This window comes from Penicillium cataractarum, assembly GCF_028827025.1.
Source record: "Penicillium cataractarum strain IBT 29864 chromosome Unknown utg000008l, whole genome shotgun sequence".
In the NCBI taxonomy this organism is placed as follows: Eukaryota; Fungi; Ascomycota; class Eurotiomycetes; order Eurotiales; family Aspergillaceae; genus Penicillium; species Penicillium cataractarum.
Genome location: NW_026622744.1, coordinates 4,325,350 through 4,338,456, shown reverse-complemented (window position 1 = coordinate 4,338,456; position 13,107 = coordinate 4,325,350). Strand labels below are relative to the sequence as shown.

Sequence of the window (13,107 nt, the reverse complement as noted above, 5' to 3'; positions counted from 1 at the left end):
TCTCAAGTTCTATTCTATCGAGGCAACAAAGTCAAATTGGAAATCCAAGGAACAGCCTTAGAACATGTAAGGAAGAAGGAATCCCTACAGAGGTCTAGTCAGTCTTTGGAGTCCCTCCCTGCCTTGTCGGTGCACACTCGGATCGGAAAAGAGCGAGAGTAAAGCCAACACTAGGATACCTCAAAGACGATTATTTCGATGATCGGTGGTGCACAATTTGTGGTAGTCTTATTTGATTTTGTACATCAACGTTGGAATGTCTATTTTAACATTGTGTTGGTGCGGCATTGTCCTCAGGTTTCATCTCTGTACTCACTCATTTCGTCATATATTTGTTGACCAATCTATGTAAAGGTTTCCGTTATACGCAAGTCAATAGAGTTTTATGCTTCCAATCCCAAGCTAGAGGATTGCCACTACGAATAGAATCTCCTGCAAAAAGAAATTGCAGACGTAGCGTGGCTAAACAGTGCGACTTGACTGCACATCCAGAAGTATGGTCTAGTTACTGGCGCCCCTTACCCTCCTCCGGGGTCAATCCATGCCAGATAGCCTCTTACCTGACCTTCGGCTCAGTTAATATTCAGATAAGCAGTTATTCTTCCCAATATTGCCTCTTCTTATAGATAAACAGCCTCTCATAAAAATAAAATTAGTTACGTTGGTAGTGATCCGCGGATCAACTCTATTGTGGTAGTGTAGGTCAGTAGTCGTGGGCTGGTCTGTCGGTTACTTTTTAAGAAATAATGCGATTCGTATTCCAGAGATGGACCATTCTTAAATACTTCCTCTAAATAGACAGGTGCCGAGATAAAAGGGCAGTGATTCTTTCTTTACTTTTATACTGTGGATGAATGTTTTTGTGAACAATGAATTCATAGATATACGTCCGCCAGAGCATTCAACCAAATATACAAGCGTATCTACGTCAACGAGTCGACCACTGATGAAGTCCATGGCTTTAACAGAACTATAATAGCCTACCTTCCGTATAATGTTTGTTTCCAGTCCATGGCCATTATTGTATTGGGGCATTGGCCGTAGGGAAATTATGAATAAATAGTGCGGTGTAATCGCTGGTTTACCAGGAGTTGTGAAAATTAGCGACCGCCATGCTCTCTGTTGCTTTATTTAAATCAGTGGTAACGTCACTGCACGGAAATCAATTCGGAATTTATTGAAACAATCGCGAAGGAGATAATACACCCCCATTTACGAATGATTTCCCTCCAATCTATCCAGTCCATCAACCACGCATAGCACATCAGTATTCTTCGCCGCCACGAGCATGTCCAGAAAAGGTTGCCTAATCTCCAACTCAGCCATGCCCCATAACCAGTATATTCACGCCTTTCTTGAATCACACCGTCCCATGCATAGGTGTAAGTCACTAGTGATGTTTGTTGGTACTGGAATGGCTGGGGATTCAACGTGCGATCATTGAGAAGCTTAATGACATAATCGACCTTCTGGATAGCGACTTCTGCAGTTTTTGGTAGCGTTCCGCGTGCTGCTCTAGAGTCCTGCCATAAGGGTTGGGCCCAGAGCATCATCATCGGTGTCGCCGCGGCCGGTCAGGAAATTTCCACCCGGCCTAAGTTTACTTCCCTGGGTTCTGAATTTTCATGATACGTGGTACTTGTTGGATTTATATCATTCCAACTGGTGACCAGGCGTGCGTGAAAAGGCTGTGCGCTTGGTGGAATCAAAAGTCGGTCTCACCTTCCGGGTCTTGTAGACGACTACGTGGCAGGCTGCCTGAAAGTTGACGATTACATCACCCATTGCGAGTCACTTGGGACTATCAATACGGCATTCCAACACATGAAGTGTGGTGAGTGTATCCGGTGCGTGTTGGATATGAAAGTCTAGGTTGGGTGAACCGTGAGGCATTTTAGTCTTATTGGTAGGGAGTAGCAAGAATAGATATTTACATCTGCAATGTATTTGGGGTCACAAGGCCAAGCCTTAAAACAATTGGGAATAGTTGGTTATATTCGCCTTGCCCTCCGTCAAAAGTTTACATTCATGTAATAAAAGGATATTATAGTTCATAAAACCAGCAGGTGAGCCCGTGGCTGATGTGGATAGGACAAAAATCCAGGGTCGCCCTCTTATAGCAGTGAGAGCAGCTCAGAGTGGATATCACCCCCGCTTTTACACGCCACGGAGTCAAAGTAACGAAAGCAAAGCGCGCTGGACATGACGAGCCCATAGCTCAGCAGTATGAGCATGACAAAAAAGCTCCGTGCCCGATTTGGCGGGACTGCTAATATTCACCTTCTCTGTCGGAACATGTCCCGTGCTCCACGTGCCGGATCAGATCGTCTATGAACCCAGCGTATCAGCGTAGTCGGCTGAACTTCGGGCAAATCCGCTGTAATGTGGGGAAGCTTCTTGGCGCTGCCCTTTCTACTCTATTTGGCAGGTGGCACCACTCCCCTTGGAGACTTTATGTAACCATGCGGACCACTCTCGCGGATAGTCGGACCGAGCGTCCTTGATCTAGTCCCCTGGTAATTGCCCAGGTATGCGTGTGACTTTAAAAAGCTGCTGATCACCCCAGCTTGCTCAACACATCAACAATTGTTTGGTCGCAGAATTCGCTCCTATTCCCGTACCGTTCGACGGATAGCTATCGCAATGGCAATCTCATCAAATGATCGCTTTGAATGGAAGCTAACAAAGCCCGGGCGATGGGAAAGAGATATTGATGAGGTAGAAGAATTCTACACCTCGCTAGCGAAAGCCTTTGAGGGAACAGGAAGAGTCTTCTTTGCCATGACCGGGTTTATTTCGTTTTCCATTCCTGTACAGACAGGTAGCGACTCTTTCGAAACAGAGAAAAGAGTCGAGACGGCGCTTAAAAACGCCTGGACTCGTCTCCGCTTCGACCATCCAACCATCGCCTCCAGAGTGCAGTTTGACCCGGCTCAGCAAAAATACAAGAAGACCTACGAGACCTTCACCGATAGCGCATCCCAGCGTCAATGGCTGGATGATACGTTCCGTGTGGTACCAGAGAGAATTTCGGGGCTTGAGTGGTGTAATTCCGACCCCCCAGTTCCCGCTCTACCGACTCTGTTCCTCATCAAATCACCAACATCGAATGGGGATACCTTTCGCGCTGATCTTGTCCTTCGCTCGCATCACGACATCATCGACGGCATGGGTACCCTGCTTCTGTTCAACAATCTTTTCTCTCTTGCAGCCGATGCATACGAGCAAACTGAATACGATTTACCTCCATTTGGCGACGAGTGGTCAAACCTCAGCCCGCCCCTCAGAATGGCAGCTGGGATACCGGCTTCTCTCTCACCAGAGCATGAAGAACAGATGCGCGGAATACTCCAACACAACGCCTCATTGAAGGAAGACATTGAAACAGCAAGCCCGCCATTCCAGCGACAAAGTGCCGTCCCCGGAAAGCACCAACGGGTTGCAGTTACTTTATCCGAGGATACAACGGCGAGAGTTTTGGAAAAATGTCGCAGTCTCGGGCTCAGCATCACGCACGCGTACCATGCTGCAATTGCGCTGGCTGTTAGGGACCTGCAGGAACGTAAAGAGAGCGAGCGCATGGTACGATACATCAGCTATTGCTTAGTAAACGAGCGCCATCACTGCAATCCCCCATACAGCACATCGGCCCATCCCGCCACAGTGTACCACTCAGTATCCGGTCGATGTTTGGCTGTCGACCTTACCGTACACGCAGTAGAGAGTTCTGACGGGACTCCAACCGACGAGGAAGAATTCCTCCCCATTGCTCAGCACATCCGCGACTACTACCTGGACATTCGCGACGACGTGGAGTACATTAAGCTCATTCCAGCCTTCTGGGCGATGTCGATTTCCCCGTATCCTGGGCCCGACCCTCCCGTAATCCCAGCACGGAATGAGTCTCCTTCGGCGTCGATTTCCAGTATGGGTGTCCTGGACAAGGCTATTCGCCATAATTACGGTAGTTTCAGCGTCGATGATCCTTGGGTCACCGGCGAGGAGCTAGGAACTGGACTTGGGGTGTTCCTGGGCACATGGAAAGGGAGGTTGACTCTTAGTGCGGCGTATAATGATGCCTGGCATGGAAAGGAGGAGGTCCTGGACGTCTTGAGTCGGTGCAATGATGTTTCATTGCAAGGACTAGGTATTGGGGAGGCAACATCGTTCTAGCTTTCATGCAAAGTGAAGACCTACAAGTGCACACTATTCAATGATGTAATTTTCTCGGTTCTCCTGCAGAATTGCTAAGGTTGAAGATTTCAAAGGGTAATAAACAGTTTCTATAATTGAAATTACATCACTACGTGCATGCTCTGGTTTGGGGGAGTATTAGGGTGAGATAATTCCGAGTACTTGTTAACTTTATTTTCATCTCAAGAGTTAGAAGGTACCACGAGTTGTGCACAAGGCAAACTCCACCTAGTACATCGCCACGCATATCATCCACTCGGTATACGGCCGATCATTAGATTTCAACCAGAGAATGGAAGCACCCGGTATTCTTAATGTGAGAATGGGACCGTGGTGCGCGCTTTTTCACATCTCGTCGAGCAACTGTCGCGTTATGTGGAGGGATTGATGTGAGGCTTTTGGCGTACGTTGCAACGGCAAAGGCTGTCGCTCTCGAGTTGATCAGGAATGCTTCGTGGTTAAGATTAGTGACGTTGTCTCCAGCAGCGTGGTAATTAGTATCATATGCTACATTTGCTTGGCCTCCAAACAATTTGGCCTCTTCGTCAGTCTTAATGCCTTCAGCACCAGTGAAAAGGCCACCTGCGGGGATTCCACGAGAGATGAACCCGTCGTAGTCTGAGCGACCATCAAAAGCAGTTGCAATATATGGGAGATGCTTGGAAGTAAAGTAGTCTTCAAAGAGAGCCTCAATTTGAGCAGAGCCAGGCGGGCCAGTTTGATTGAAGGCACTTCCGTCTCCATCGTAGATCATGAGCGCATAGTTCGGTGAGGCGATCATATCGAAATTGAGGTAAAGTCTGATCTTTGCTAGCTCCTCGGCGTCGAGGTTGGATGTGTAAAATTCACTACCCAATAAGCCAAACTCTTCACCCGTCCAGAAGCAGAACCTGACCGCATTTTTGACGGAAAATCGAGTTAACGCTCTTGCTACCACGAGATTGCCGATGATTCCAGAGCCATCATCATTGATGCCCGGGCCAGCTTCGACCGAGTCGGTGTGGCCTCCTAGTGCCACGACATTATTATGATCACCCCCTTTAGTCTCCGCGATCACGTTGAATGTGGTGCGATTCTCGATTTGGCTGTCAATCGCTAGAGATACAGCCGCAGCGCTGTTTGATGCGGCATCGAGGAGGGTTTTTCCAGCTGTGTCAGAAATTCCAGCAATTGCGGCAAAGGATCCATGATCAGGGGTCACTCCGCCGAGCGTTCCGCTGAGAGGTCCGGGAACATTGTTATAGACAAGCGCGGCGGCTGCATTGGATGCGGCGGCAAGGACCGACTTCTCAGCAAACGAACATTCTCCACGCTTAATCAGGGCGATCTTTCCAGCCAATTCGCTTGGGTAATCTGCTGCGCTGCATCCAAGATTTGAGACCACTGCCAGCTCCGCAGTAACGTCAACGCTAGGGCTGTATGTCATCGCAGCCACTTCGATAGAGTCGCCGTTGAATGTCAGAGAGGACTCTGCCTTGGTCCATGTATGAACCTGTGGCTGCTTCCACACATGGTAATAGCCAGTCTTCTTCAACTCATGATAGAGAAAGTCAACTGTGTCGTTATGTGCCGCACTGCCGAACACACGGTTACGCTCGGGGTGCGAATAAGCAATATCTTCAAGCCGTTGGGTCCCCTTCAGCAGGTCTTCGAGTTGAATTTTGGAAGCAAGTTCATCCTGATAAGCCAGTCAGCATACTTGGTGCTGTTAATAGAGTCATGTCGTGCGTACATACCGGTGACACCGGTGGCTTCCCTTTCCCAGCCAAGGCCCCGGACAGGTGATATAATAAAACAAGCCACTTCATTGTCAAGGTAATTCTCACGTCGATGGTCAGGCAAGAGAAACGGTCAATCCAGAGCCCTTATATATTTCCAAAGGTCACTTTTTTACCTCAAGGCAAAGCGCGCAATAATCGATTACAATGAGGTGTGATTTCAACGTGCAAGTGCGTCAGTAAACATGCCAAGACGCGGGCTTTCCTTGGCGGGGTGGGAAGCAATTCCATAGGACCGGCGAGCATCCAAGATCAAATCTGCAGGCGGATCCCCGACGGCACTTGGCAACGAGAGCGCTGAGGTTACAGTGCCAAGTGTGGTCTATCGGAAGAGCTTGGCGTTGGAGAAAGACGTTGAAAGCGAGAAGATGGTTCAGATTGGCCACAATACACAATGGTGCGGAGATAAGAGTCCTCAACTTCTTGGTTACTTGGCGGCACTGAAAAGGCAGGTGCCACTCTCTACCCCGCGCACTGACTGAATAAACCCAGATACGAGAGCATGAGAGACTCTGATTCAGGAGTAGAGAGAGTCTGTCTGGTTTTGAGCACACATGCAAGGCCGCCGGTGGCAGGGGCGTAGCTGTGAGCTCACTTTTCCGAGTGAAATACAAACACCATACTTGGAAGAACACTCCTAATTCCCTGCTTGCGTACTCTCAATGAGTTCAAAATTGACCTACAGTTTTCTTTCTGGAAAGCGTGACACGCTTGTTGGTTAGGGGAACTGTGGAAAGTGTGCTTCAGAATGCCAAGGAATACAAGGTACCATTTGGCAGCGCCCTCAGCCACAGTAACAACGAGATCACCTCGCGCGTATTACTGCGGGGAAGTAAATCGAAAATCGAACGACAGAGATTATGAGATAGAAAACAAGACTGAGAGTCAGGTGTCCGCGAAATGTACGAAAAGGCCGCAGCAAGCTTGACAACCACGAACGTTACAAAGTCAGGACCTCTTGTGCAAAATACTATAACAGACTGACAGTTAACGTGGACGGTCAAAAGCCTGGTGCATTTTTGTCACTATGCTAAATCTGGACGAAGCCCTCCCTGTCATAAACTTACGAGACGGCTCGAAAGACGTGCTAAATAGCGGTACTACTGGAGAAAGAAGTTCCAACAAGGGATATTCACGCTCAGAGCCTCGATTTCCAGGCATCCATCCAATAACTACGAAAAGCTTGCGACATTGTTTTTCCCCCTTACCTTATGCGCGACGTACAGCACCTAAAACTAATCCCACCGAGAGCCGCCGTGGAGAACCAATTGATACCACAAGTGGCGCTATCGAGGCTCTTTTTCTTGGCCGGATTTTCTCTATCTATAGATAGTTCCCTCTTTCAACACAATGATATAATCTACGCCGGATATGCACAATAATTGAGTCCCTCGGCAGTGCTGGAGCTGTCTCGGGGATCAGACGCCTTGGGCGACCGTACAGACAATCCAGTATGCTGGGGCCAGACAAATTCTGCCCTTTGGCCATCCCTTTCCTTTCCCCAGATGTAGTTATCACTGTTGCAAACATAAAATCAGCAAAACACCAGAACGATGACTACCGTATTGTTTGTTCCTGGAGCTTGGCTAGCCAGGGCCTTTTACGAGCCATTTCTCCAAGCACTCACGGTCGCCGGCCACGATGTTCGATATGCGAGTTACCCCTCGTTGGACCCCAAGGACCCCTGCACAACCGATTGTCACGCCGACGCCAAGGCTATTGCTGCCGTCCTCCATCGCCTCGTGGAAGACGAGGGGAAAGATGTCCTGCTTTTCCTACATTCTTATGCCGGCATGCCCGGCGCCGCGGCAGCTACAGGACTAGCCAAGTCAGAGCGGGCGCAAGAGGGTAAAGTCGGGGGTGTCATCGGATTACTATTTCTGGGCGCCTTCGTCGTGCCCGAAGGCCTCAGCTGCGCCGGTCTCCAGGGTGGAAATTTACCCCCTTGGATCCTACTGGATCAAGTAAGAGAACTCTATGTGTGAATCTGGTAGAGAAATACAACGATTAACACGGACGCGTTGCAGCCTTCGACGAATCTTAATATCGCAGACGACCCGATCAATAACTTCGCTGCCGATGTCGATCCTGCCCTAGCTCGGTCCTTGATCGCAAATCTCAAACCACATGCAACATTATCGTTCACCTCGCCCCAGCCGCATCCAGCATGGGCAGACGAGTCGTTCGGTGGGCTTTTAGCGTTTATTGTCACCACGAACGATCGTGCCGTGCCAAAAGAGGCCCAATTCGGGATGATGACTGCCACAGAGCAGCCGTGGGTCATCAAAGAAATCTTATCAAGCCATTGTGGGCCATTCCTGAATCGTGTTCAAGAAACAGTTGCATTGACCCGAGAGATCATTGACCGATTCTTGTGAAGGGATCCAGGGACATTGAGTCCGCGAAAAAAGACATCTAGTTTTTCGATTATCATTCCACAGCAAGGCGGCTAACGGCACAGCCATACAACCTTCCTTAGATTGCCAACATTTATTAACCAATCCTCACCACCATTTAACTACTACACATGTCGCGTCATCACCAATTTTACGCTTGTAGGATCTTCGGGCAATGGTTTTCCAAAGACCTCATCTGGCACGCGTATAAAGCCATTGACCTGTCATCGCTGTAGGTGGTGATAAATTTAATAAAGTTGACTGCATCGAGGTCACTTTTTCTATTTGTATACCGTTCGAAGGGTGATATCAGCATGAATCATAATCATAGCGGTAGCCGGATTTTAGACTCAGACCTTGGTAGGTTGTAGACCAAAGCAAGATGGTACTGATTAGTACTGGCGTAGGTAGTTGGGGGATTACCTTCGCGAAATATATATCGGGACCCCACTGAAATAAAACACACATTAACCCCCCCCCCCCAAAGACACCGTTATTACCTATATTATATCTGTCGCCACTTACAATGTTCAAATACTATGGGACACTCATGTAACCAGCGACCAATTCACGGGTTTCGGATTTAAACGGTACTGGTTCGTTGCAAGTGGTAGCGCCCAAGAACAATATTCTAGCGTCTCCACTCAAACTATTCTCGAGGAATTGTTGGTGAAGAAGCAATACAAATGCCAATCAGTAGTCACGCCTGTGATATTAAATCCATTTTAGTTCGATCATTGTGTCGGTAATATTGCAATACACTCTGAGTATCATATGTTGAGAACTACTCATTCTCAAATCGCAAAGTTTCAAGTAAGCAAATTAAAAATTTATTTGTCCTAAAGAATGGAACTATTTTGGTGTGAAGAACATTAACACAACAAGCGAATTCTTGAACATGGTCATTTACGATGGCATCAGCAAGAAGACCGCGAAGGAAATCGCACGTCTCTATCCCGATGACCCCGCTCAAGGTATCCCATCAACTTTGAGCGGACGACCAGGCAGCAGAACCGGATTGGGACTTCAATGGAAGCCATCAAGCGCATATAACAGAGACAAGGTTATGTAGGCTGACCGTCGACTAGCCAGTCAAGCTGTAAGTATCTCGCTCAGCAATTCCCTTTCTTGGAGGCATGACTGGACGTTGCTCAACAATCTTGCGAGTTCCCGATATTGACACTGAATATCATAGTGGGCTCGCCACGGCGTCGACGTCTACGCCTATGTTTACGATGTACTATTCCATGCTAAGTGGTGGGAGCAAGGCGCGCAGGAGCAGGATGACATCGCGTTCTTCTTCCATAATGTCACCCTCTCCGAGGCGCTTAGTCCCACCGACCAGGCCGATCAGAAAAGACTTTCGAGCCACTTAGCTACCTGATGTCAAGCATGCTCGTCAGTTTCGTTAATACGCTGAAGCCCAATAATGTTCCACGTAAGTTTCAGAATGATTTCCCGTACAGGAATTCTCGCTAATCGCCTCAACCAGTCAATGGAAGCGAGACAAAAAAAACACGAGCATGGCAGACCCAATCTTACCACTGTAGAATATTCAACATGACAAACATCGACGTCTTGTACTCCTCCAATTGTTGGAATAATCGCAAATTTTTGGTTTGCTCCCGCATCCATTTCGTACGAGCTGAGAGAGAGGTAGCATCGATTGTGATCACGCGTTCCAGCTGCGATACTACCGATACACACTAAGTGAATGTAAATACCAAGTGGTCGAGCTGTACCATGGCCTTCCGCGTGGAAGAATAATCAGACATCGGATTAACAAACCCTCAACGGATAGCAGGGCGATCCGCATAGACGCTAGACCGAGTAAAGACGACTTGGCCCATTCTAGAGCATTAATATCCCAAGAGATGGAAGGACTATCTAGATGGAAGGGAGAAAGAACGGATGAAGATCTTGGCTGCTTACAGGAAGGGAAACTCACGTCCACGTCTGACTAGGCTAAGCCACATTATCTACTATTTTTCGCCTAGCGTCTTTTACTGTTCTGAAACCAGTCAAGTAGAAACTGCAGAGGTTATGAAATTTTCCAAAGCGACGAAAAGTTTCATCCAAGCATAGTTTCACACGCATCGGGGATCCCGGTACAGCCTCCGTGGTGCAAATTAAGGTTCTACGCACAACAGAAAATAAAGAGCAGTAAAAGGCGTAGGTTGTATGAAAACAGGAAAGAAACTTAGCCCGTTAACACGATTAATGTCCTCCTATCTGTCTACTTCAGCCCATGAAAGTTTAAGTAGATGGCATGGCCCGGGGCAAATAAACTCCACATCAACGACTCACATTAAGATGAACATATCTGTACTTGCAATTAGGTGAATCGAATAAATATCGTTACCGACCTTTGCAGTTCGGTCACAGTAATTAATCAGGCTTTATTTCTCCTGGAATTTAATAATCGACTCGGGGATGATTATGGTCATTTAGAATGTGTAGAAACAGTACGCAAAGTGCAGATTTCTTTGCGAACAGCCCTCACATCAGCTTTTATACGTCTGCTCTTAAAGGTGGAGGTGTTTGGGAGGACTTTATGTAACTTATGATGATAAGTAGTGCCTTTTGAACATATTCATTTCTCACTACGAAAAAAAAGAAGGAATCGCTAATGCCTATGAAGGATGGTATGTTAACATTGTATCGATACTCGGAATCAGGCTTTGTTTTCAACAGCAGCTGCTCCTCTTCCAAACATGGAGCTATTTTCTATCTTTTTGAACTCGTATCTTCAACAAATGTCAGCCCTGGGTCATGCTCCAAAAACACTCGTAGTCTTTTAGACTTCTGGCTCAACTCGTCTACACGCCCCACTGCGGATAATGCATGACACGGTTGCACCTCAAGCCGCCCAATAAGCAAGGGCAGCAGGGAGGTCTTCCATAGAACAGCTTTCCGACTCGAAACTGCGGTAATGGCGAGGAACACAGTCGACATCACTCCGACCAAAACGGGAAGAATAATCCATGGCCATCGAACATGAATGAAGTTTTGTGAGTAATAGGCCTTGCCGGCAACTGTGATGCTCGTGTCTTCATCGGACCGAATGACGTCCGTCATACTGGTAGCAAGAGAAGATAGAATGTCTGTAATGTTTCGAGTCGCGAGGTTCTGCGTTGCAAAGACGGTTGCAGAATCCGAGTCCGATGTGAGAATGGTGGAAAGATCGGAAGTCAAGGTGGAGTAGGTTGTATAATTGATCGGATACGATGAGTTATCAGAGAGTGTGTGCAGTCCCGACGGTGCAGCCAGATACGGTTGGTCGTGTCGAATAACCGACCCCTGCGTCACCACAGGGTCGACGGGAATCAAAGGCTCAGTCTTGCTAGGCTGGTATGCGTAACGTGTGTTTGCAGTTGGGAATTCTTGCTCGCACCAATATACAGCGCATTCTGTGATATCGGGTTTGTTTGGTGCATCGGTATGATTTTGATGGGAGTAGTAGGTTTTGCTTCTGTCGATCAAGCTCAGAATTGAAATAAGAGGGCTTTCAATTCCAACAACGCTCGTAATGGTCGTATTGGGTACAATTGACGACTTCGCTTGCAGATAAGTCAGAGTCCGCCCTTCATTCATTGATAAACTGACATCCGCAAGATTAACTACGAACCCACTGGGTGATTCGTAGGTACAATTAGTGCGCATGTTGTCCCAGCCAGAGCCCAGGTAGTTAAGAGAAGCTGTCTCTGGCGATGTCTTGCAGGTTTGATTGGTTTCGCGAGTGACATCCTCACACTTGCTGCAGATGCCCAGTGTCACGAACTCGGGATACTCGCAGTGATAGTCCGAATCGCAGTGTGGGTCCAAGGCCGCATTGGTTTGAAACAGCCCACTCAGCACTGCAATCTGCATGGTTGGGGATTTTTGTTCGTCCGGGTCTAATTCGTACCCGCGGGCCATTTGCACATATGCCGTCCCGTTTAAAGCTAAAGCGTTACGCGAGTGGATGGCGATGATCTGCTGGGAGAACGAGTCGATTGCGACTGCGAGAACAGTCAACACTGCTCCCACAGTGGCCAAGTTAGGCCTCATCGACCAAAATAAAACGATTGATCCCCATGCCCCACGGCTGGCTTCGTCGAGAGCCTGTAAGTCGGATAGACGATTGGCCCTACGATATCGATTCCATTTCAGTTGACTTAGACACGCCGAAACAGGAACCAAGATCGCCGCCTTGCCAATGGTGGTGATAACGGAAACGACCGCGTTGGGAGAAATCGAGTATTGCCAGCGATCGTAGGCAGTTCCATCTATCTTGGCAAGAAATGCAACAAGAAGCGCAAGTGAGATGATTCCCAAGGCAGATCCACCGATTTCCCATATCCATGATCCATTCCAGTCGAACGATTCTTTTTGGTGCAACTCCTTCGCAGTCGGTGAGGTTGTATTACCGTTAAATAATGGTTCGGATGTATAGTTGAAAGATTTTCGCGCGTCGGTGGTCTCCTCGCGGTCTTCTGGGAGGTGATGAATGGACGAGATTGATGAGCTTCTGGTTATTGCCAGGTCTCCATTCTGCGAACAGTCGCTGACCGAATGAGGTGCCATTTCCTTTAGTGTGCCTTTGCAGGTCTTTGGGTCCCTTGTTTTCCTTCGTTTGTTGATAGAAGTGGAGTGTTTCGTGGCATTCGCAATAATCCAATTTAACCGTCCAGAGGGAATGTCGCGCTGGGGCGGCTAGCAGCAGGAGCACAACTGCCTGTTCTCATCTCACGTATGAA

General features: G+C 48.0%; 5 protein-coding genes across 5 annotated transcripts; 3 read left to right on the top strand and 2 right to left on the bottom strand.

Annotated features, from left to right (window-relative positions):
• Positions 1-2,643: 2,643 nt before the first annotated feature.
• N7496_010626 (uncharacterized protein) lies at positions 2,644-4,173 on the top strand (the record flags this gene model as incomplete). The annotated part of the gene is made up of 1 exon (XM_056703539.1): positions 2,644-4,173. The coding sequence occupies one exon, from the start codon at positions 2,644-2,646 to the stop codon at positions 4,171-4,173; it is 1,530 nt and encodes a 509-aa protein (XP_056552539.1).
• A 295-nt stretch (positions 4,174-4,468) lies between these two features.
• Positions 4,469-6,002, bottom strand: N7496_010625 (M28 family metallopeptidase; the record flags this gene model as incomplete). The annotated part of the gene is made up of 2 exons (XM_056703538.1): positions 4,469-5,872; positions 5,931-6,002. The coding sequence occupies 2 exons, from the start codon at positions 6,000-6,002 to the stop codon at positions 4,469-4,471; spliced, it is 1,476 nt and encodes a 491-aa protein (XP_056552538.1).
• A 1,523-nt stretch (positions 6,003-7,525) lies between these two features.
• Positions 7,526-8,350, top strand: N7496_010624 (alpha/beta hydrolase; the record flags this gene model as incomplete). Its single annotated transcript, XM_056703537.1, has 2 exons — positions 7,526-7,936; positions 8,000-8,350. 2 exons carry the CDS (start codon positions 7,526-7,528, stop codon positions 8,348-8,350), a joined length of 762 nt encoding a protein of 253 aa, XP_056552537.1.
• A 916-nt stretch (positions 8,351-9,266) lies between these two features.
• On the top strand, positions 9,267-9,752 carry N7496_010623 (carboxylesterase family protein; the record flags this gene model as incomplete). Its single annotated transcript, XM_056703536.1, has 2 exons — positions 9,267-9,431; positions 9,564-9,752. The coding sequence occupies 2 exons, from the start codon at positions 9,267-9,269 to the stop codon at positions 9,750-9,752; spliced, it is 354 nt and encodes a 117-aa protein (XP_056552536.1).
• A 1,343-nt stretch (positions 9,753-11,095) lies between these two features.
• N7496_010622 (DUF3176 domain-containing protein) lies at positions 11,096-12,934 on the bottom strand (the record flags this gene model as incomplete). The annotated part of the gene is made up of 1 exon (XM_056703535.1): positions 11,096-12,934. One exon carries the CDS (start codon positions 12,932-12,934, stop codon positions 11,096-11,098), a length of 1,839 nt encoding a protein of 612 aa, XP_056552535.1.
• Between the last annotated feature and the right edge of the window lie 173 nt (positions 12,935-13,107).